Source organism: Equus asinus, chromosome 23 (assembly GCF_041296235.1).
Source record: "Equus asinus isolate D_3611 breed Donkey chromosome 23, EquAss-T2T_v2, whole genome shotgun sequence".
Classification (NCBI taxonomy): Eukaryota; Metazoa; Chordata; class Mammalia; order Perissodactyla; family Equidae; genus Equus; species Equus asinus.
In genome coordinates, this window is record NC_091812.1 from 38669909 (window position 1) to 38695377 (window position 25469).

The following is a 25469-nucleotide window of genomic DNA, read 5'->3' on the forward strand; positions in this document are numbered from 1 at the left end:
TCAGACACTGGTGGGGGCCGCTGAGGTTCATCCCTTGGGCTGTTAGCCCAGGGTCCTGCCACGCCCACTAAAGCACAGATTTAATCCAGTTCAGCCAGGGCAGGCAACCCACCCTAGGGAGTGGCCCCACCCAACAGCAAGCCCTCAGGCTACTTTTCAGCCTGCATTGACTGGGTGCCTTGATCCTCTACAGGCAGGCAAGAGTGTCTGCCTCTGTGAGGCAGGGCCTGTGTGAGGACCAGGTGAACTGTGGGGGGCATTGGTGGAGAGGTGGGGGCCTCTGCAGTGTGGTGTCGGGGTATGCTTCAGGGGGTTGAGAAGGGTGCATGGACCAGGACTGTGTTGACAGTGTATGTGGTCCTGTGGGGGGGTGAGGCTTATCAGCAGCAGAAGACTTGTGTTTCACAAATAGCCATAAAAAGGATCAGCCCCACCTTCCAAAGCCTGAAACAACTGAGTGCACCCATGCCAAGGGCTAGTCCCACTCAGCTGCACTCCTAAGAGAACTGACAACAGCCTTGTTGGCCTGAGGCCTATCACAACTGTATGCCCCTGAGCCTAGCAACCAGCTACACTGGGTACCAACCCAATTAAGAGGAAAACTGCAATAAGAGAGTGCTGATAGACTTTGTAGCCAACAGTGCTGAGGCTCCCCAAACCGGACTTACAAACAGCTGGCCAGGGAAGGAAAGATTAGACTTCCTGGGTACCTGCAGTGGGAGCAACCTTGCCACAGCAGAAGGACACAAGTAGCCCACAAAATGGTCACTCCTGGTTCTTATGGACTGGTGACGAGAGGAAAGCACACTGCTGGGCCTCATAAGGCATCACCTACATAAGGCCACTTCTCCAAGATCAGGACATTTAGTCGATTCACCTACTACAAAGAAAATAGCACAGAGAAAGAGGCATAATGAGGAGGCAAAAGAAAACTTTCCAAGCAAGGGAACAGTACAAAACCCCAGAAAAGGACTAAGTGAAACAGAAACTAGTGACCTACTCGACAAAGAGTTCAAACAAAATATCATGAGGATGCTCACAGATATGCGGAGAAGAATGGATGAACACAGTGAGCACATCAGCAAAGAACTGGAAGATATTTAAAAAAACAATCAGAAATGAAGAATACAATACTTGAAATGAGAAATTCACTAGAGGGACTCAATAGCAGAGTAGAGGAAGCAGAAGAACGGATCAGCAAGCTAGACGAAAGACTAGAGGAAATCACCCAAGCTGAACAGAAAAAAGAAAAAAGAATTAGACAGAATGAGAACAGTCTAAGGGAACTCTGGGACAATATCAAGCAGGCTAACATTTGGATTATAGGGGTCCCAGAAGGGGAAGAGAGAGACAAAGGGACAGAAAATTTATTTGTCGAAATAATAGAGGAAAATTTTCCTAACCTGAGGAAGGAAACAGACATCCAAGTTCAGGAAGCACAGAGAGCTCCAAACAAGATAAGCCCAAAGAGGCCCACACCAAGACATATTATAATCAAAATGTCCAAAATTAAAGACAAAGAGAGAATCCTAAAAGCAGCAAGAGAAAGGCCACAAGTGACATATACAGGGAAGCCCATCGGGCTATCAGCAGACTTCTCAGTCGAGACCCTACAGGTGAGAAGAGAATGGCATGACATAAAGTGCTAAAAGGAAAAAACCTATAGTCAAGAATACTCTATCCATCAAGGTTGTCATTCAGAATGGAAGGAGAGATAAAGAGCTTCTCAGACAAGCAAAAATTAAAGGAGTTTATCACCAAGAAACTAGTTCTGCAAGAAATGCTGAAGGGACTTATTTAAGTTGGAAAGCAATAACCACAAATAGAGATTAAAAAACATTATCAAAAAAACCCAAAACAACAACAAAAAAACCAGGCAATAAAATCACTTGTAAGGTAAAAATATAGTAAAGGCAGCAGATCAACTACCTGTGAAGATAATATGAAGGTTAAAAGACAAATGTACTAAAATCACCTATTTCAATGATAAGAGGGTAATGAGTAGACACACACTAAACAAGAGACTATATATGATGTGAAAAACATATAATGTGGGAGGAGGGGAGTGAAAAAGTAGAGCTTTTAGAAATAGGTCAAGCTAAAGAGTCTATCTACTCAATATAGACTGTTACAGACATAGTATATTAAATAGGATCCTCATGGTGATCACAAATCAGAAACCTATAACAAGCAGGAAAAAAAGTAAGACACAAGAAATCAAACATATTACTAAAGATAGCCATCAAACCACAAGGGAAGAAAGAAAAAGAAAAGAACAGAGAAGAACTACCAAAACACCCAGAAAAAAAAAGTGACAAAATGGCAATAGATACATATTTATCAATAGCTACTTTAAATGTCAATGTACTAAATGCTCCAATCAAATGCCATAGGGTGGCCAATTGGATAAAAAAAACAAGACCCATGTATATGCTGCATACAAGAGACACACTTCAGACCTACAGACATTTACAACTGAAAGTGAAAGGATAGAAAAAGATATTCCATGCAAATGGCAAAGAAAAGAAAGCAGGGGTAGCAATACTTATATCAGACAAAATAGACCTTAAAACAAAAATTGTAATAAGAGACAAAGATGGGCACTACATAATGATAAAGGGAACAATCCAACAAGAAAATATAACACTTGTAAATATCTGTGCACCCAACATAGGAGGACCTAAATATATAAAGCAATTATTAACAGACACAAGAGGAGAAATAGACAGTAACACAATAACAGTAGGGGACTTTAACACTCCACTTACACCAATAGATAGATCATCCAAACAGAAGATCAATAAGGAAACACTCGCCTTAAAGGACACATTAGACTTAGTAGATATATACAGAACATTCCATCCAAAAACCACTATACATTCTTTTCAAATGCCCCTGGAACATTCTCCAGGATTGATCACATATTGGGCCACAAAACAAGTCTCAATAAATTTAAGAAGACTGAAATAATACCATGCATCTTTTCTGACCACAAAGGTATGAAACTGGAAATCAACTACAAAAGAAAACCAGAAAAGCCACAAAAATGTGGAGATTGAACAAAATGCTACTGAACAACAATTGGGTCAATGAAGAAATCAAAGAAGAAATTAAAAAATTCCTGGAGACAAATGAAAATGAAAACACGACATGCCAAAATCTGTGGGATACAGCAAAAGTGGTTCTAGGAGGGAAGTTTATAGCAATTCAGGCCTACCTCAACAAAGAAGAAAAATCCCAAATAGACAATCTAAAAGTTCACCTAAAGATACTGGAAAAAGAACAACAAACAAAGCCAAAATCAGCAGAAGGAAGGAAATAATAAAAATCGGAGCAGAAATAAATGAAATAGAGACTAAAAAAACAATAGAAAAAATTAATGAAACCAAGAGCTGGTTCTTCCAAAAGATAAACAACATTGATAAACGCTTAGCTAGACTCACCAAGAAAAAAAGAGAAGGCTCAAATAAATAAAATCAGAAATGAAAGAGGAGAGATTACAACGGACACCTCAGAAATACAAAAAATAATAAGAGAATACTATGAAAAGCTATATGCCAACAAATTGGATAATCTAGAAGAAATGGATAAATTTCTTAGAAACATACAACCTTCCAAAACTGGACCAAGAAGATGTATAAAATTTGAATAGACTGATCACCAGTAAGGAGACTGAAACAGCAATCAAAAACCTCCCAAAAAATAAAAGTCCAGGATCAGATGCCTTCCCTGGTGAATTCTACCAAACATTCAAAGAAGACTTAATAACTATCCTTCTCAAACTCTTCCAAAAAATTGAAGAGGAGGGGAGGCTTCCTAATTCCTTCTATGAAGCCAGCATCATCCTGATACCAAAACCAGATAAGGACAACACAAAAAAAGAAAATTACAGGCCAATATCACTGATGAACATCAATGGAAAAATCCTCAACAAAATACTAGCAAATCGAATACAACAATACATTAAAAAAATCATACATCATGATCAAGTGAGTTTCCTTCCAGGGATGCAGGGAACCATTGTGGATGGTTCAGCATCCACAAATCTATCAACATGATACACCATATTAACAAAATGAAGAATAAAAATCACATGATCATCTCAATAGATGCAGAGAAAGCATTTGACAAAATACAGCATCCATTTATGATAAAAACTCCAAATAAAATGGGTAGAGAAGGAAAATACCTCAACATAATAAAGGCCATATATGACAAACCCGCAGCAAATATCATTCTCAATGGAGAAAAACTGAAAGCTATCCCTCTAAGAACAGGAACCAGACAAGGATGCCCACTGTCATCACTCTTATTTAACATAGCATTGGAAGTCCTAGCGAGAGCAATCAGGCAAGAAAAAGAAATAAAAGGGATCCACATTGGAAAAGAAGTGAAAGTGTTACTCTTTGCAGATGACATGATTTTATATCTAGAAAACCCTAAAGATTCCACTAGAAAACTTTTAGAAATAATAAAGGAATACAGTCAAGTCGCGGAATACAAAATCAATGTACAAAAATCAGTTGCGTTTCTATACACTAACAGCAAAGTAGCAGAAAGAGAAATTAAGAATACAATCCCATTTACAATTGCAACAAAAAGAATAAAATACCTAGGAATAAACTTAACCAAAGAGGTGAAAGATCTGTACACCGAAAACTATAAAACATTGTTGAAAGAAATGAAAGAAGGCACAAAGAAATGGAAAGATATTCCGTGCTCTTGGATTGGAAGAATTAACATCGTTAAAATGTCCATACTTCCTAAAGCAATCTATAGATTCAACGCAATCCCTATCAAAGTTCCAACAACATTTTTTACAGAAATAGAACAAAGAATCCTAAAATTTATATGGAACAACAAAAGACCCAGAGTAGCCAAAGGATTCCTGAGAAAAAAGAACAAAGCTGGAGGTATCACACTCCCTGATTTCAAATTATACTACAAAGCCATAGTAACCAAAACAGCATGGTACTGGCACAAAAACAGACGCACAGATCAATGAAACAGAATTGAGAGCCCAGAAGTAAACCCACACGTTTATGGACAGCTATTGGACAAGGAAGCCAAGAGCATACAATGGAGAAAGGAGAGTCTCCTCAATAAATGGTGTTGGGAAAACTGGACAGACACATGCAAAAGAATGAAAGTAGACCATTCCCTTACACCATGCACAAAAATAAACTGAAAATAGATTAAAGACTTGAATGTAAGACCCAAAACCATGAGACTTCTAGAAGAAAACATAGGCAGTACGCTCTGCTGGGTATCTATCCAAAGAACTTGAAAACACAAAGGCATAAAGATACTTGCACCCCTATGTTCATTGAGTATTATACACAATAGCCAAGACATAGAAGCAACCTAGGTGCCCATCAAGGGATGAATGGATAAAGAAGATTTGGTATTTATTTATTTATTTTTGTTTTTGTTAAAGATTTTATTTTTTTCCTTTTTCTCCCCAAAGCCCCCTGGTACATAGTTGCATATTCTTCCTTGTGGGTCCTTCTAGTTGTGGCATGTGGGACGCTGCCTCAGCATGGCTTGATGAGCAGTGCCATGTCCGCACCCAAGATTCGAACAAACGAAAACACTGGGCCGCCTGCAGCAGAGCGCGCGAACTTAACCATTCGGCCACGGGGCCAGCCCCGAAGATGTGGTATTTATATACGATGGACTACTACTCAGCCATAAGAAATGACAAAATCCGGCCATTTGTGACAACATGGATGGACCTTGAGGGTATCATGCTGAGTGAAATAAGTCAGAGGGAGAAAGTCAGACACCATATGATCTCAATCATAAGTAGAAGATAAAAACAACGACAAAAAACACCACATAGCATTGGAGATTGGATTGGTGGTTACCACAGGGGAAGGCGGGAGGTGGGAGGGCAAAAGGTTTGATTAGGCTCACATGTGAGGGGATGGACTATAATTAGTTTTCGGGTGGTGAACATGATGTAATGTACACAGAATTTGAAATATGATATACATCCGAAAATAATAAAAAATAAATAAATAAATAAAAATAAAAGACCTGAACTGCAAGAAAAGCTAAAAAAAAAACCAGAGGTCTTAAGGCAAAAGGAAAATATTATAAGATGAAAACTTGTATCCACAAAAAAGGAGTAAAAAGTATTATAAATGGTAAAAATAAATAATATAAGTTTTAAAAAACAAATGGAGTAACCACTACATTCCAGTGTAACCACTAAAGGAATAAAGAATAGATACCCAAGAAGTCAGGTGGAATGATAAAAAGTACTTGATTAAGCCAAAAGGAAGAAGTAATAAGAGAAAAAAAGGAGCATATAACAGGTAGGACAAATACTAGTTTGATAAAACCCAAATATATTAGTAATTGCATTAAGCATAAATGAATTAAATACTCAATGTAAATACTAAGATTTTCAGGCTGAAAATAAAATCAAAGCCAACTGTTTCCTGCTTTCAAGAGACACACTTTAAATAATAAGGACACAGAAAATTTTAAAAGTATCAAAAATTACATATCATGAAAACAGTTATTAAAATAAAGATGGTATAACTGTACTAATATTAGAAAATAAAACCTTTAGATAGGAAGCATTACTAAGGATTAAGAGTGATGTTTCATAAAAATAAAAGTATCCTCTTTACCTCTCTGTAAGAGTACATAAGGCTGAGTGTATTTAATAACTCTTTCTCTGGTCTGGCATTCTCTAAAGATGTCTCAATCTCTGCATACTCCTTTTTAACAGTGCTTAACCTCTCAACTAATTATTCCTAAATCTGTGCAGCCAGTTTTTCTGTAAGCTGCTTTGCATGTCTTACATAGAGTCACCTTCTAACAGATTGAACAAGTCCAAATGTAAATAAAAAACTCACCAGTAATCAGATGACAGGTGGACACACCACTGTCTTCCACTGGAGGCTGTGGAAATTGAGTTGTGGATTCAGGTCATTGGGCAGCAGCTCCACCACCATGTCACACCCAGCGTCCCAAGGATCAGCACAAAGCCAAGCTCCACAGAGGACCATTGCCCCTCCATGGTACTAATCTACCACAGAGTTCTGCCTTAGTAACCATGGATCTACCAGAACCCCAGGGAACGCCTCAACATTCTGCCTGGAACCCAACCAGCAATAGGCAGTCTGAATTGGTCAGTTATATTGTTTGGGGGCGGGGGTGTGATTTGTAAATAAAATGTGCTTTTCTCCAAAAAAAAAAAGTATAGAAAATCATATATCATGAAAACTGTAATTAAAATAAAGGACGTATAGCTATACTAGTATTAGAAAAGAAGACTTTTAGATAGGAAGCATTACTAAAGAATAAGTGTAGGGGCCAGCTTTTTGGCTGAGTGGTTAAGTTCACGTGCTCCACTTCGGGTTTCACCAGTTCAGATCCTGGGTGCGGACATGGCACCACTCATTAGGCCACGCTGAGGCGGCATCCCACGTGCCACAACTAGAAGGACCCACAGCTAAACTATACGACTATGTACTGGGAGGATTTGGGGAGAAAAAGCAGAAAAAAAAAAAAAGAGTAGCAACAGTTGTTAGCTCAGGTGCCAGTCTTTCAAAAAGAAAAAAAAAGAATAAGTGTAATATTTCATAAAAATGAAAGTGTCAATATATCACAAAATTATCTATTCTAAAGTTGTATACACCTAACACTACGCCTTTCAAATTCATATAGCAAAAATTAACAGCACTAAAAGACGAAACAGACAAATGCATAGTTAACAGAAGGAGATTTTAACTTATATCTCTTAGTAAATTAAAGAAAGAACAAGGAAAAAGATCAGTAAATATATAGATCTGGATAACCTGATTAACAAACTTGATATAATTAACATATATAAAACACAGAATTAAACAATCGCAGAATACTATTTTCAAGGAATAAGGAACATTTACCAAAATTGACTATGTGGTAGGCCATAAAACAAGTATCAACAAATTTCAAATACTACAATCATTCAGAATATATTTTATGAATCCAGCAGAACTTAACTAGAAAATAACAAAATAGATATTCCAAACATTTAAGGGGGGAGAAAAAGAACAAATTCTTCCAGAGAGAAAAAAAGAATACATACTTCTTAGCCAAGTCCTGAAGCCTACAAAACCTTTATACCAAAATCTGCCAAGGCATTACAAAAGAGAAAAGAATATGCTAGTATGGCCCGTGAACATATAGAAACAGAATTTATTTCTAAAATTAGAAAATTTAATCCAGAAAAACACATAAAAATGGTAATACACCATGACCAAGTTGGGCTTATACCAGGAATGCAAGAGTTTACATTCAAAATCCAATTACCATAATTTACCGCATTGACAGAAAAAGAGAAAAATCATATAATTATCTCTATGGATGCAAAAACAAAAAACATTTGATATAATTCAACACCTATTAAGAAAACTCTTAGCTAACTAGAAGGAACTCTCATAAGCTGATTAAAGAATAGCTCCACATCTTATTTAAGGTGAAATATTGAAATTTTCCTCCTAATATTGGAAGAAGACATAGATGTCTGTTATCAACGTATCTATTCAATATTCTACCCAGGACAAGAAAGGGAGGAGAAGGAATGGGAAGGAAAGGACTAAAATTGTCATTATTTACAGATAATATGTTTGTATATATAGAAAATCAAAAATAATATACAATTATTAGAATTAATGAATTTAGCAAGACTTCTGAAAAGACTAATATAACAAAAATCCATTGTATTTTTATATATAAATATAGATATATTTATATAATAGATATATTTATATATAATATATAAATAATAGGGGCCGGCCCGGTGGCACATCAGTTAAGTTCGAACGTTCCACTTCTCAGCAGCCCCGGGTTTGCTGGTTCGGAGCCCGGGTGCGGACATGGCACCGGTGGGGACGCCATGCTGTGGTAGGTGTCCCACATATAAAATAGAGGAAGATGGGCACGAATGTTAGCTCATGGCCAGGCTTCCTCAGCAAAAAAGAGGAGGGCTGGCAGTAGTTAGCTCAGGGCTAATCTTCCTCAAAAAAAAAAAAATATATATATATATATAAATAATAAAAATTTTTTAAAGATGTCATTTACAATAGTATAAAACTAGTGAAAGATGCACAAGACCTCTACACAGAAACCTATAAAATATTATTTAGAAAACTAAGGAAGATCTAAATAAACGAAGGAATATACCAGGTTCATGTATTAAAAGATTCAAAATCCATGAACCTGGTATGTTGTAAAGATGCCACTTCTCCCCACAATTGATCTATAGACAAACAAAATCCCAGAAAATGTTTCTCTTTACTATCACAAACTGTCTAAACTTTATATGGAAATCCCAAGGATCATTAATAGGCAAAACAACCTTAAAGAAGAAAGTTAAGGGACTTAGAATATCAAACATCCGAGCTCATTATAAAGCTACAATAATTAAAACAGAGTGGAGATTGGTGGAAAGATAGACAAACAGATCAATGGAACAAAATAGAGAGTCCAGAAACAGATCCACACATATACATACACAAAAGTGACACTGCAGTGCAGTGGAGAAAGGATGATGTTTTCAATAAATGCTGTTGGATTAATTGGATATCCACATACAGGAAAATGGATCTTGACATCTGCCCTACACCATTCAAAGTAATGATTTCCAGTTGGATTTTAGATCAAATGAGAGAAGTAAAACAATAAAGCTTCAAGAATGAACTATATCTTCATGCCCTTGGGGTACGCAAGTATTTCTTAAACAAAACCCTAAATGCACCAAACTTAACAGAAAATTTTGATAAAATTAGACTATGTTAAAATCCTAAAATTCAGGAAATCAGAAGAAATCATCAAGAGAGTAAAAAGACAAGCCATAGTGAGAAAAGATACTTGAAATGCATCTATCCAGCAAAGGGCTCACATCAAGAAAAGAATAAGATGGAAAACATAGAAAAGTGAGCAAAGACTTGAACGACACTTCACAAAAGAGGAGATATCCACATACTCATTAAATATATGAAAAGGTGCTCATTCTCGTTAGTCATTTGGGAAACAGAAATTAAAGCCATATTGAAATACTGTTACACGCCCACCAGATTGGCCAAAACTAATTTTTTAAAAATCTGACAGTACTATCATAGGTCAGGTTCCCGCTGAAATATACTATGGTACTTTCAAATTTGCGTGCAGGAGGTTTGCTGGGGCATGTTCTTGGAAACATTTGTGAGGTGTGAGGGAAGCAGGATTGGGTAGAGGGGAAAATCCTGCAATAAGGCCCTCAGTTATTCTTGCAAGGAACTTTCAAGTTGGGATGGCCCTTGGAAATTGCCTCTACCTCACCCTTACCTCCATTACTAACTGCACCGTCAGCACCACACAGATCAGTCACTGTATTTGGCTAGTCCCAGGGGAAGACACGTGACCTTGGAATGTGAAATCACTCTTTGCCTGAGGGAAATTCCCAGAGAGGGCTTCAGTAAAGAGCTGTCATCTACCAACACTACCAGCAGCTAAGTGAGTGAGCACTTTGGTCCCAAAGAAGGGTCTAGGTAAAGCATCACAGAATACCCTACAAATATCAATTATTGGTAAGGATGGGGAACAACTGAACTCTCATACACTGCTAATGGGAGTGTAGTTTGGTACAGCCACCTTGGAAAACTATCTGGAAGTATCTAATAAAGCTGAACATATGCATACTGTATGACTCAGCATTTCCATACCTTGATATACACCCAACACATATATATGTGTACCAAAAGACAGGTACAAGAACATTCATAGCTGGGCTATTGTCATGAATCGCTTAACAATGGGGATATGATCTGAGAAATGCATTGTTATGCAATTCTCTTGTTGTGCGACCATCATAGTGTACTCACACTAACCTAGAAGGTATAGCTTACTATACACTTAGACTATATGGTACTTATTGTATGGGACCACCATCATACACAGTGTTCATCATTGACCAAAACATCATTATGCAGCATATGACTATATTTATAACAGTCAAAAACTAGAAACAGCCCAAATGTCTCAACAGTATAATGGATAAATAATCGTGGCATAGTCACACAACGAAAACTATTGCTGTACAAAACAGCATGGATGAATTTCTAAATGTAATGCAGAGTGAAAGAAGCCAGACCCAATAAAGTTTGGTGTCTGATTTTATATTTACAAAGTTCAAAGACAGGGCAAATTAATATATGTTAACAATAGGTAGGATAATAAGTGTGTATTTAAAGAATCACTCTTGTGATATGCCCAGAAGAAATCTGACCCAATATAGGTCAACGTCTCCAACTCTAGCTCCTGAAAACTACCAGTAATTTGTACATGGCATTCCCCCAGCTAAAATAAAATATTTACATACCGTCTTCCCTAGGTTCCCCTTTATATTCAACTGGAGGAAGGAAGAAATGGAAGGGAGGGACATGCATATAACGCTCTGGTTTTTGTTTGTTTGTTATTTGCTGAGGAAGATTTGCCCTGAGCTAACATCTGTGCCAGTCTTCCTCTATTTTGTACGTGGGTCGTCACCACAGCATAGCCAATGAGTGGTGTAGGGCCACACCCCAGATCTGAACCCGCAAACCTGGGCCACTGAAGCGGAGCACACTAAACTTAACCACTAGGCCACGGGGCTGGCCCCAACACTCTGTATCTTTTAATCTTTCATATGTACTGTTTCTTTGCTTCTTCCAATAAAACTATAGATATTACTAACTTCATTTTACACCTTAAAAATCTTTATTAAGCTGTAAGAGAAACAAAAAAAAAAAGTAAAATACAGACTTTGCCCCTATGAACTTATAATTGTATATGAGTGTGAGTGGATTAGTAAGTGGGACCCTGACATACACATAAAACACCAAAATAATGGTATAAGAAAGCATGTGATATTGTACCCAAAATGATCACTGGAGCATAAAGTGTGGAGTTTAGAGAAGAGACAGAGAGAGGATGTAGTTAGAGGCCGCTTTTTGGAGAGGATGAGCTTGAAAGATTTAGTTAGACAGAGGAGGTACAGACTGCTAGTTGCCTACCCTATATTCACTTTCCATTTCTTTCTTAGTAAGTTTAAATAAAAACAACTTGATTTTTTTTGAGGCAGCAATCTGCATAGTTGTCTCCGTTTTTCAGCTTCTCTTACAGCTAGGTGTGACCAGGTAGCTAAGTGATGTATGGCAAATCGTAAGCAGAAGTGCTATATGGGACCTCCAGGAGATATCCTAAAAGGTAACTGGCTCAACTGAGCAGTGACCATTCTGTCTTTCTACACTTCCTTATTCCTGCTCACTGGTGTATAAACATGATACCTGGCACTCCATCAGCCCCCTTGGACCATGAGGCTGTTCACTAAGATAGCAGAGCAGAGAGGAAGGAGCCTGGGACGCTGATGACCATAGAGCTTCCACACAAACACCAGGCTGCCTGCCATTGAACTGTCTTCCTGAGAGAAAAATAGATCCCATGCCTATCATAATATGTAGGTGATCCTAGTGCTAGCTAGCTTATGCAGATAGAACTTTCTACTCGTGTATTAAAAACAAGGTGTAGATTCAATGGTGTGCTGGCTGGTACTGGCTCAGAAGAGCTGATTGTTTAATTTTCAGAAATATCTGTGAGCTGGTTATTAAACACTTCCATTTTTAAAAAAATAAAATTATATAAATGTAAAACTAAATAAATAATATCAAAAACACAGGTAATAAATACCCCAAAATTCACTATTTCCTAATTATTTTTATAGTCTTTTACTGTTATCTATGCCCTTGAGGTTATTTACATCTGTTCTATCTGTATGGTAGACATACCTCATGATAGTGTGTTACTATACATCTCTTTCTAATTCCACATTCCGTGATTTCACGTTGGTAGTGTGAAATTGGCCATGGAATTCAGCAAATATTAAAAGTCAGGGCTTTCTTTTCTTCTGGAGAGCTTATTGGTAAACATTTATCAGCATGCTGTTGAATGAGGTCAATCCTGTCTCTTGTGGTGTTATTTGTAACAGCAAAATATTGTTTTTTGTTTTTTAATTTTTCTTTTCTTTTTTTTTTGAGGAAGATTAGCCCTGAGCTAACTACTGCCAGTCCTCCTCTTTTTTGCTGAGGGAGCCTGGCCCTGAACTAACATCCGTGCCCAACTTCCTCTACTTTATACGTGGGACGCCTACCACAGCATGGCGTGCCCAGCCGTGCCATGTCTGCACCCGAGATCCGAGCCAGTGAACCCCGGGCCGCCGAGAGGCAGAACGTGCGAACTTAACCGCTGCGCCACCGGGCCGGCCCCTATAACAGCAAAATATTGTTAACAAACCAAATGTCCGTCAGGAGGGAGCTTGTTAAATAGACTATGGGCATATCCACTCAGTGTAGTATTCTGTAGCACTTCAAAGGAATGAAGAAGATTTCTTTATAATTATAGCTACACAAGGAGTATTGAACAGAGAAAGGAATGAGGAAGATCTCTGTATCATGATACTGCGTGAGCACCAGGATAAAGGAAAGAAGTGAGGCACAAAAAAGGGCTTATAAAATGTTACCTTTGTGTAATAAAGGGAAGGAAAATATGAATACGAATATTTGTTTATATTTTCTTAAAAAAAAAAGCAGCTGAAGGATAAAACAAACACTAATAGATATCTACTAATTGTTATGTATCGTGAGAGGAAGGGGAGTAAAGGAAGAGAGGAGATGGAAACTAAAATGAGAATCCTCTGATTGTTCTGTTTTATAGTTTTGACTGAACTATGTAAATGCTTACATACTTTAAAAATTATTAAATTTTTAAAAACCAGTTTCTAAAATTTGAAAACCTATGACCCTAACTGTATATATCAAATTGATGGACTAACCACACAGGGAAAAGGATTATTTCAAGTGACTTTTAAACACAGTAATTTGACTCTATATCCCTCATGGGATATATTCTGGGGACAAAAGAACCACAAAGAAATCTTAAGCTGCATTTAGTGGTCTTCTTATTAGAAGTAATATTGGTATTGGTTTTTTTTTAACTATTATATATACATTATAGGATTAGGAAATAAATACTTGAATTAATTTTTTTTTTTTTTGGAAAATTAGCCCTGAGCTAACGTCTGCTGACAATCCTCCTCTTTTTGCTGAGGAAGACTGGCCCTGAGCTGACATCCGTGCCCATCTTCCTCTACTTTATATGTGGGATGCCTACCACAGCATGGCTTGCCAAGCAGTGCCATGTCCACACCAGCGAACTCCAGGTGGATGAAGCGGAACATGTGCACTTAACCACTGTGCCACCGGGCCGGCCCCAAAGTAATACCTTTAAGAACCAAGATTTTCAAAGTAAAGAGAAAAGCAAAATAAGAATAAAATCAAACTAGTTTAAGCAAAACTCTGTCATCTTAAATTGGAATTGGGGAGCTGGCCCCATGGCCGAGGGGTTAAGTTCGTGCGCTCTGCTTTGGCGGCCCAGGGTTTTGCTGGTTTGAATCCTGGGTATGGACCGGCACTGCTCATCAAGCCATGCTGGGGCACCATCCCACATGCCACAACTAGAAGGACCCACAACTAAAAATACACAACTATGTTCCCTGGGGGCTTTGGGGAGAAAAAGGAAAAATAACATCTTTAAAAAAAAAATTGGAATTGGTTCACACCCATTAGGATGGCTACTATTAAAACAAAGAGAAAATAACAAGTGTTGGTGAGGATGTGGAAAAATTGGAACCCTTGTGCATTGCTGGTGAGAATGTAAAATGGTGCAGCCGATGTGGAAAATGATATGGCAGTTCCTCAAAATCTCAAACATAGAATTACCATATGATCCAGCAATTCCTCTTCTGGGTATATAAACTAAAGAATTGAAAACAGGGACTTGAACAGATATTTATACACTCATTTTCATACCAACATTATTCCAAATAGCCAAAAGTTGGAAACAATCCAAGTGTTCATCAATGCATGAATGGATAAACAAAATGTAGTATATACATACAATGGAATATTATTCAGCCTTAAAAAGGAAGGAATTCTGACACATGCCACAACATGGATGACCTTTGAGGACATTATGCTAAGCGAAATAAACCACAGTCACAAAAGGACAGATATTTATAAATATGGACAGTAGAATGGTGGTTGCCAGGAGCTGGAGGAAAAAGGGAGTGGGGAGTTATTGTTTCATGGGTACAGAGTTTCAGTTTAGGAAGATAAAAAAGTCCTGGAAATGGATGGTGGTGATGATGGTTGCACAAGAGTGTGAATGTACTTAATGCCACAAAACTGTACACAGAAAAATTATTAAAATGGTAAATTTTATTATATTTTAGCATAACAAAAAATTTTGAATAGGGAGCATCAGTATGAACTCATTATTTATTTGTCTCTTACTGTGAAATATATATTCCTGAGTGCTGTCCACTAAAAAGGCCTAGAAACATTGACAACTTAGTCACAACAAGCCCTCCTATGATCAAGATTGTAGTTTCTAAATACTATTCTCCACTAAAAGGAACCCAGACCCTTTGGAGAAATGGCTGGTTCCAATTCCAGGGCAAGAAATATACGAGATGGTCTGGGGACATCTTGCTGAGCCAGAAAATAAGGACAACAGTGAAGACAACTGGTCCTGTCAAAGGACAGAGGAGACAAATGAAGGGCCTCTCACTGGCCAAAGATAGGACAATTTGAGCAAGGAAAAGAATTATGATTGTAACTGATTGAAACACATAAATCCATCCAAAACACATATAAATCCATGTGTTCATAATAATACTAGTAAAAAAACAAGAAAACAAAGCCTCATCAGTCACCATTGGAGGTTGCTAGTCCACCAATTCATTATTGAGAAAACCAGTAAAGGGGAAAAATTAAGCATGGATCCTGCCTTTTCTATACAAACTCTATTTCACGGTAACCAAAAAGTTAATGAGGTAAGAATTCTTTTTATAGAAGAATTCCAGCAAATGTGTTCAGAAGGAATGATAGAATTAGAATGAATTAAGTAAAATGGTCTTAAGCACCTATCACTAACAGATGCCAAAACCATATTCAAAAGGTTTATGGTGTATTTGTTATGGATGACTCAGGCTGACAACATCAGAATCCACTGTTAAATCTTAGCATTGCTAAATATCAAACCTCTAGCTCTCACCACCAGCTTAGAGAAAACAGTGAGGGTAGAGAAAGAAATTAAGTGCCACCATGAAGAAGCAATCAACCAAATCCAGGATGCAGGGAATTTTGTAGGACAAATGATGTAGTGCCTTCAACAAACAAATGAGATGAGGGGGATCTGTTGTAGAATAAAAGAGACTTTTGAAAATTAACAACCCACTGTAATGTGTGGACTCATTTGGATCCTGATGTCCAGATCCAAATCCTCTTTGTGTCCTGATCTGTGTCCACACAGATCCTCTGTGTCCCTTCTTGCAACTTGCCCTGTGAGCCTTTATGGTTGAAATCTGCAGCTGTGAAGATGTATTTTGTCCTTTCTTTCGGCTTCATCAGAGACAAGAGGCATTTATCCACAGCCTCAGTCTCACCTCAGCTACTGCTAGTAACAAATAAGTGAGTGCATCGGGCCAGTTCACATGGGTTCCCCCCAGACTCTAAGGAGGGTCACTTCATCCTGCCATGACCATCCCATGGCTCTCAGCTCAGCATCCCTGCCACCAGGAACCGAGGGTGGTTGGGAAGTGAAATCTCAGAGCCTCTCTCTGCCTGACAACACTGCCCTGCCTGCCACATTTGTGTTGATGTGGTAAGGGGCAACCTGGGAGGCAGCTTCCTAATGGGGAATAGGGCACAGAGCTGCCACCTTCTTTTCTCTAACATACACGCCCTTCCTGGATGAAGCCTGGAGAGAGAAAACAGGACCAACTTCTTTCCTCCTCTCCCTTTCTTCTTCCCACCATTCCCTTGACCAGAAAGTGATGAGTTTTTCTTCTAATTCCTCTATGTCTTAACCTCCTGCTGCAACAGAGTGATAGCTGCTGTAATAGAGGGGTGTCTTTCCTAGACTGCAGAAGAATTCTGTGAGATGGGTCTTCCATGCTGGGATTTTGATATTCTAACGGAGACATGAAGGAATATGGAACATTCTTTCTCATAGTAATAGTCTTTCCTGCTACAAAATCCTATATATCATGCAGAAGTAGAATGTTAGTATATTTTTTTTCTTTAAATTCCTTCTGTAACAAATCCTAATCTCCCAAGCACGTGAACACCTTGGCCTAGTAGGGCAAAGAACATGTGCTCAGAAAGACAAAGATAAAAAGCACATTAATAATTTGCGTATTACTACCCTTATACACATGCACACACACACACAGACTTAACGAATTATAATATGCATATTTTAAGTTTTACATTTTTAGGTATACAAATAATAAATGACTATGTCCTCATTGTATAAAACAACCCATTCACTGTTTTATAACTTAATTTTGCCATTTCAGAACACAGTTGTGTGTATGTTTACCATTTTCCCATCTAATTCAAGATTCTGCTAAAATAGAATAGCTTTTCAATCCCTGAACAGTGTTCCATTGTCCAGTGCATTTTTATACAACCAATGTTTAGCCAATCCACTTTACTAGACAATTAAGTTGTTTCCAACTGAGCTTGGATGAACCAGCCCTTTGGTGTTTTTTTGGTATAACTTTCTAGAGGCATATTGGTTGAGTTAAAGAATACAAACACTTTTGAAGGAAGATATTACAAATTGCCTAATTATCCTCAGAAAGTCATAGCATTTTCTAGGTCCACCAGCAGTGTGTGACACTGCTCATTTCTCCATACCTTCTCTAAGTTTACAATTTATAATGTTAAAATTATAAATTTTAAAATTGTAAATTTTAAAATATTTTGTTTAAATATCTTTGTTCAGCTGGTAAACAAATATTGATTTAAAATTTAATTTCCTGGAGTACTAGTGAGATTGACTGAAAAATTTTTCATGTTTCAAATATGTATTGACCATTTTTATTTATTACTTGAAATGGTATCATCAAAAAAGGAAATTGAGGTTCAGAGAAGTTAAATGACTTGTTCAAGGACACACAGCTTCTATGAGGCAGACAACTTTTTTTTTTCATAAGAAAATGGAAATGAAATGGAATTGTTCTTCAGTTTGTCAGAGTGAGCAAGAAAGCCCATGGGTCAAAGTTCTGTTGAAACCAAGAGTTCAAGGACATCTAAACTAATTGATAAGTCTCTTCAGGCCAAATCATCCTTATAAAATATTACTTGGAGAATTATTGTGAAGATTTAATGAAATACGGTTCTTTTACTCTTTAATTTATAATTCTGAGATAAATTAAATCCAGATCAAGATTGGAAAATGAAGAGACTGCTAAAAAGGGTGTCTGAATATGCTGACAGCATCCTTCTTACCCTCCATCAGTCATGAATGGCTGCACAGCTATAGAAGCTGGAGGAGACCCTGGTACCCTGTGACGTTCTTCTCCCCATTACCACAGCATAAGGACAAAGCAACCAACTACATATGTTTTAAGATGGTAAAATGCAACCAGCATACTATTTCTAGAGATGCTCAGAAGCTGATGCCTTACTTTTTGTTTCTGAATGCCTTTTTTCATTTCTATCCCAATTAATGTATAAGGCCAGGCTGTTACCTGCTGGTTTAACCTGTGTGTCAAAGTCAAAGTGTCTTTTCTTTAATAACTAACAAGAGAGTCCATGAGTCAACAATTAAAAAAAAAAGAAACAATAACAATAAAGGAAACACCAGTGTGACTGAAATGTTAAACACACACGCACACACACACACACACACTGGCAAAATATAATCTAGCAAGAATTGGCCAAAGGTTTATTTCAGCAGAATGAAGGCATTTGACAGGGCTCCCGAGAAAAGGGAAATGTTAACATCTATTGGAGGGGAAAAAATCCTAGCAACTCCTTCTACTGCCTTTAAGGTCTTATCCCAGGAGAGCAAAGTTTTTGTTCCAGAAACTGAGTGGTCAAGTTCCTGTCAGGTAGAGCTTACAAGGGAAATGCCTCTTAACTCTTGTCCAATTTGAGATCATTTGTGTCCACCACTCTAACAGGCCAAGAAGGCAAAAAAGTATAGAACTGAAGCACTAGTGGTCTCCAGTCTCCCCTCTCCCCAAAGTGAAGCTTCCTATACCATTTCTTGTCTTATGCAGTGAAATCACATAGAATAGGTGCCAGTAGCAGCAATGGGGAGAGAATTTGAGAGTTCCATCACTGCCCCATAAAACGTATACAGTTTCCACTTGAGCACAGCACTTTAGGACATAAGAGTTTCCTGGATATGGATGGATGGATTCTTGAAGATCTGGCATGAAGTAAAATTCACATAACTCAAGAGTAATTTCCCCATAACAATTCTGTATTTGTTCCCCATATATGAGGTGGTGGTTTGTGAATTTAGCTTGAGCACTAGGTTCAGTCCTTGAACCTCCTCTTACTAACTGAGGGAACTTAAGCCAGTTACTTAACCTCTTTTTGCCTCAGATTCCTCAGCCGTAAAAGGAAGATGATAATAACACACAATAACACTGACAAATAGAAATGGCAAGCAATAGGATATATTGGAGTATATGAGGAAGCCATTTGTGTAAACCTAATTCTGCCTGACCTTGTTTTTCCAAAAGGGCCTGACTGTGGCCGTTGAGCATGCATTGTATATCTGCTTTAGACATTCCCTATGGCAAGAACAAAGGCCCTTGAGATAAAGGTGCAACTTCCCTCCCCCTCCCAATGTTGGCATGCATTTCCTTAAAGATTAAGCATCTTTCTTTAGGCTAGGAACTGATTGCTGCGCTCACCTGTGACCACCGAGCTCGAGACAATAGACTTGCTTCCTGCTGCGCCTGCTGAGATAGCAGACCTATCTGCTGTTTCCGTCAATCAGTCAATCATTGTGCCGACAGAGCAGTCTCTTGACCATTGTAAAAGGGACATTTCAATCCTTTGTAAAACATCCTGTTTGGGGGTATATAACCACTCTGTACACCTCACTTCTTTGGTGCCCTTTCTTCCTTCAGGAAGAAAGGCCCCAGGCCATCATCCTCACATTTTAGGTCAGAATAAACTCACCCAGATTTTCATTTATAGATTGATTATGCATTATTTTCGTCGACAACACATTTGATTCTTCCAACCGCCCCATGAGGTAACAGTAGTCCCTATCTCATCAAGTTGTTGTGAGGACCAAAGGAGTTAATCTGTGTAAAGCGGTTAGAAAGGTTCCTGACACATGCACTTATTTTTTATTACCAGCTAAAGTGGAACTGCCATGTAGTAATAGCATAAACACAGTTTATAATTTACTTGGCCCACCTACTTTGAGCTTTTGAGATTCCTGACTTTTATTTTCAATTTAGGAGATTTTCCTTATTTCAAAATGAGTGTATATATTTGGACTTTATTCATCTTTTTATATCGCACTATTTAGAACTTGCATAATTAAGCATAAAATGAGTATGCACTATATGGGCTTTAGGTGAGAAAGTGCAATAGATTTAGGGTCCATTGCAATTCTAAAGGGCAGTTACTATTGATCAATATGCAAGGGCTCTCGTGGGTGTGAAGTGGTTTAGGGTGTGTTCACAACAGGCAGGCAACAAGCAAGAGGGCGTTAGAAGATGCCTGCCCAGGCTGACTTCAAGTAAAACTAGTGATGACACTTGCTGTGTGCCAGGCACTGTTCTAAGTCTTTAGACTCTGTATTCAATTCTTACAATACCCCCATGAGATAAATACTATTAATGCCCCCATTTTACAGATGTAGAAACTGAGACACAAAAAATTTAAGCAACTTGCCCAAGGTCACCCAGGTGTTAAGTTGCAGGGCTAGAATTTAAACCTAAATATCTTGCCCCCAAAACCCAGGTGTAATTGTCTTACTACACCTCAAAAAGTTGTGATGTACAAAGTTCATCTTAGGTTCTTCCACTTTTTTCTCTCTTCACAGCCTGTTTATTTCTTAAATATGGTCCTATCTGCCACTGTAATGGGCATGGGTATGCTTATGCTAAACACTTTGGAAAATACAGAAAGATGGAAAGCAAAAAGATTCAAACATGATATTATCACCCAAAGATGACTATTGTTAAAATTTTGGTGTACTTCCTTCTAGACTTTTTTCTAAGCACATGGTTTTGTTTTAAATGTTTGTTTTACATAATTGTGATCAAATGTGTATATAATTTTAATTTTTCTTTTTTCCCTCATATTATTATAACATGCGCTATCCCATTCTATTAGAAATTTCACAATCTTCCTTTATATAGGGTGCATAAGGTGCTATTGCATGGCAGTTCCATAAAATATTTACCATTTCTTTCATGTTAGACATCTGAGTATTTCCGGCTCTTTTACTGTGAGATGAATATCTTGGTCCCCTCTTTCTTAATACTTTATCTTCTTCTGACATTTCTTCAGATCTTCCTCAGGCACACAATGACCTTGATATCCCTCTATCCTTCCTTCTCTCAAAATTTACTTTCTGGAAAGGAGCTGATAAACGCATTCATACTAAAGTGTACATGATTCATAAAGCTTAATTTTTTTTATCTCTTCAAGGATACTTGTAAAATTTAACCCAAAGGAATGAAGCTCTAATTTTGGGGGTTGAGTCATCAGAAAATCTAGTTGGGGAGATCCCCCACCCTTCCCAATCAGAGTAGACTCCACAATAGCAAAACGATTCAGGGCTCATTTAATGTTAGGAAAGCTGATGAGACGGCAGCCTAGAGCTGCGGAGGTGGTGATGCGGTAAGGGAAGGAAAGAGTTTGTATAAGCGAGGGTGAAAAAACTGGGTAGAATGGAAGAGAATTAGAAAATTCACTTAGCACCGCAGAGTATTTTTGGCACGACTTACCTGGTGTCTCCAACTCTCCTGTGTTTGCCTTTCCAATGCATTTGGCCTTAGGGATGGGCCCGCCCACCTTCCCCTCAGAGCAGCTTGGTCGGGTTCTCAGTCCTAATTACTCTAAGTCTCACAGTTTTGGGGCCTTCAGCGGAGCTAGTCGCAAGAAGCAAGAGAAAAGTTCTAAGAGGGCCCATTCCAAGCCCTTTGTCCACAGACACCCCTGCTGCAGCTTCAGCTACCGCGTCTCAAAGCGGAGAGTTAATAGGACCTGTGTGGGATTTTGACTTGGGGGGTGGGATTAGAGGCCTGGTGTGAAAGGTCACAAAGTCCCGTTCTGTCCCCCAGCACTCTTTCTTTCCCTCCTCCTAGAGGCTTCAGGCTTTCTAGGCTGCTGGCAAATCCGAAGCTGCGTGGGGGAGCAAAGGGAACCCAAGAGAGAACTCAATTTCCCCCAACTCTTCCCACTGGAAAGGGGACGCGTTCTCCGAAGCTGCACTGGGAATGGCTGGTGTGGAGAAAAGGGAAGGGATGGGGTGTGGAGGATGAAGTCCCAGCCAAAGGGGCTAGTGGCTCCGCCTCCTTTGGATTAGGGAAAGGAGGAAACCCTAAATCCGAAAACCTAGCCTGACCAAAGGAAAAAAAGCGAGAGACTCCAGCTGAAGGCTGGGGCGGGGCGCAAGGTTCTCGCAGGAGCTGCCCCAGCTCCAGCAGCAGCGCTGGGCGCCCTCCCACGCCTGCCCCACGGGGACCCTGGGGTCACCACACACGCACCCACCCGTCTGTCTCGACCCGCTGCTCCTCCCTCCTTTCTCGCTGGTTGGCCCCGGCGCCGCAGAGCGCGGCGGCAGCAGGAGGAGCCGGACGCGCCCGCCACGCACAGCCATCGAGCTGGCACGGGTGGCGGGCGCGGCGCGCGATCTTAGGTGGCGGCAGCGGTGACAGCGGCAGCAGCAGTGACAGCGGCGGCTGCCGCAGCAAGCGCACACCGTTTCCGTGGCGTGCCCGCATCCCGCCTCCGCGCCGGGGTGCCGCCGGCTGTCTCCAGGTCCCTCGACCCCGCGCGCACAGCAGAGCTCCGCGGACAATAGCGGCCGCTGCGGCGGCGGCTCCGAACTCGGGCGCCCGCCATGGGGAAGCCGGCGAGGAAGGGATACGACTGCAAGCGCCTTCTGAAGAATAACTGGCTGCTGCTCTCCACCGTGGCCGCGGTGGTGCTAGGTGAGCGGCGTGGTGGGTGGGCGACGCGCGCACCCTCACGCGTTCCCAGCGCCCAGGCCGTGTGCGGGGCGGGCGCGTGCAAGGGTGGACAAACGCTGGCGCACCTGGTGGCTGGGTCCCTCGCCGCACCCTCGTCCTCGGACCCTACGCGAGGGTTTCCCCCCGAGGGTGTTGATTTCTGCGTGCGAAGAATAAAGCTCCTCGGGGACTCCCATTTGGGTGATCCAGGACCTGCAGGTTCCTGCTTTACCCAAAATGATGAAAGGAGGAAAGGGAAGCAAGCAGCTCTAGGTTCTTCCCGTTTGGAAGTAAACATGGTTTAATTGTTTTTTTTAATCCTGTCTGCTCCCCCTCGCCCCTTTTTTTTCCCTGAACCACGCTGCCCGGATAGAGATTGAGTATGGATTACGGTTCTCGGAGGGACTGGAAGAGGCACCTTAGCTTCAGGGAGAGCCGAGCCCGGGGAGGAGAGAGGGTGGAGGTATTACCGTCACTCACCCTGGGCAAGCCTGGAAAGGTGCCTTCGCTCGGGGCGAGCGCCGACTGCCCGCGCTCCGGCTCTGAAAACCGGCCAGATTCATGCCCGAATTCAGGGATGTGTAATTATGGCCCGCGGAGGTCACGGGGGAAGAGAGCAGACAGAACTCAGATTTCTCCTTTCCCACCCCGCTCATCCGCCGAGATAGCCTCCCTCAGCTTCTTTGTCTCCATTGTTTTTCTATTGAAAATAATTTTTAAGTCATGTTTGTTTGTTTTTAAACAAGGGTGTATTTAATGGATTAACTCCTGACAGATCGCTGGACTAGGTAGATGTCTGAGCCATTGCTTAGAAGTATGGGTTGTTCCTATTTAGATTCTGAATTTCTGTCAGGTTGTCTGTTTTACAACTTGGCCTCCGGGATGCTCTTCTTTGGGGTTGGAACCATGTCTCTCTCCTCTCTTCTATGAGCTTGCAAGGGTGGGGACACCCAGCAGGTGAGGCTCCTTGGCAGTCCCCACCTTCTGTTTGGAAACAGGAGCTGGGTTTGCTGGAAAGGGAAGGAGGGCAGCTTGTCCCTCTCCCCAACCTCCTGCACCTTCCTCTCCAGCTGCTGCTTCTGAATCTCAGAATATTTGGTGTTGCCTGCTTCCCCCTCTTGATGTCCCCGCCCCCCCACCCCCCCCACCCCCCCACCCCCCCCACCCCAGTCAAAAGAAGCCTGTGGAAGTTGATGGGATCCTCAGGGTCAGGTTTGCTCCTCCAGAACCTTGTGCAAAGTGAGTCAAGTTTCTAGTAAATAAATAACATCCTGGAATTGCCTTAACAGAGGCCATTTGTGGGAGGAAAGAAGTAGAGAAGCAGGTATTGACTGCTTAACTATATTTCCCCCAAGAAGGGCCAGTTGGCTTAGGGCATTTTTCAAGGAAGGTTTATCCTGCCCCAGCACATTTAAATAGCAGATACTGCAAAGAGAGTGATTTGATTTCTCTGCAGCCAAATGATGAGATGGCCTTGTTTGTTTTCCTAGTGATAAGAGTTAATTATTAATTATTTAAATTAATTATTAAATCCCTCTTTTAAGGAGAGTTTCAGAGGTAACCCTAGGCTGGCATTTCCCTCCCAATTCCCCATGGAAGTGGAATAATCTTGCCTGATTCAGCCATGGGATTCTCTAGAGACACTCACCTATTAACCAAGTGTTGCACACCAGTGTCGAGTGTACCAATTCACTGGAGGCTGATTTGGAAAGGATTTTGAGCAGTTGTTCACTAGCCTTTGGAACATGTTTCATAAGTACATCTTCAGGATCAAGAGGAATTACATACTCGTTTTGCAGATGTGGCCTTTGGTGTCAGATAGGCACTTTCCTCCAGTTTTAATGTGGTGAGCCCCAGGAGCTTGATTTAGATACTTTTTTTGAGGAAGGAAAACCATATAAAAATTGTAAGTGCCCTGCTGAAGTCTTCCTGGATATTTGCTCCTCCAGGGCAACCCCCCAGTGTTTCAGCTCTTGGTCTGAGAAGTGTCAAGCCTAGGACACCCCCAGTGTGCCCATACAGGCGCTTGTCAGGATCCTCCTCTTTTTCTCTTTCTCTGGAGCCCTGGACCTGAGTGGAAATCATACCTTTGTTGTGTAGTCTGCGCTAGCTCATTTGTTTAACCAAAAGTGAAATTCCAGCCAACTTTTAACAGTGATGCTAAGTCCATCGATAAGCCCTTGCTAGGTCATGATAGTAAGTTTATTTTTATAATGGTCTTAATTGATACAGAAAGTCACAAGTGCTTTCTCGCAGGCTCCTTTCTATACCTTTCAGCATGTGGATCTGAAAGAAGAAAAACTGTCAAATTTATCAACTACCCTGACAGAATGTCATCTTCTGATTACAGCCATCGAAATGTTTGGTCCTTGGTATAATTCAGCAACCCTGA

General features: G+C 40.1%; 1 protein-coding gene and 1 long non-coding RNA gene across 4 annotated transcripts in view; one reads left to right on the forward strand and one right to left on the reverse strand.

The window, feature by feature from the left end:
* Positions 1 to 21984, reverse strand: part of LOC139041694 (uncharacterized) — a 57900-nt gene extending 35916 nt beyond the window's left edge. Inside the window, exons 1-2 of the long non-coding RNA XR_011497370.1 lie at positions 21851 to 21984; positions 6870 to 6915 (exon numbers count right to left, since the gene is read on the reverse strand). This is a non-coding gene — a long non-coding RNA (uncharacterized lncRNA). The remainder of the gene's footprint in view (positions 1 to 6869; positions 6916 to 21850) is intronic.
* Positions 21971 to 25469, forward strand: part of SLC1A1 (solute carrier family 1 member 1) — a 73122-nt gene continuing 69623 nt past the window's right edge. Inside the window, exon 1 of one of the 3 annotated variants that reach the window (XM_014860713.3) lies at positions 21971 to 23059. In XM_014860713.3, coding sequence (XP_014716199.1) covers positions 22969 to 23059 — 91 coding nt within the window. In that variant the 5' untranslated portion in view covers positions 21971 to 22968. The remainder of the gene's footprint in view (positions 23060 to 25469) is intronic. The other 2 variants (XM_070495685.1, XM_014860714.3) reach the window with 2 other exon arrangements.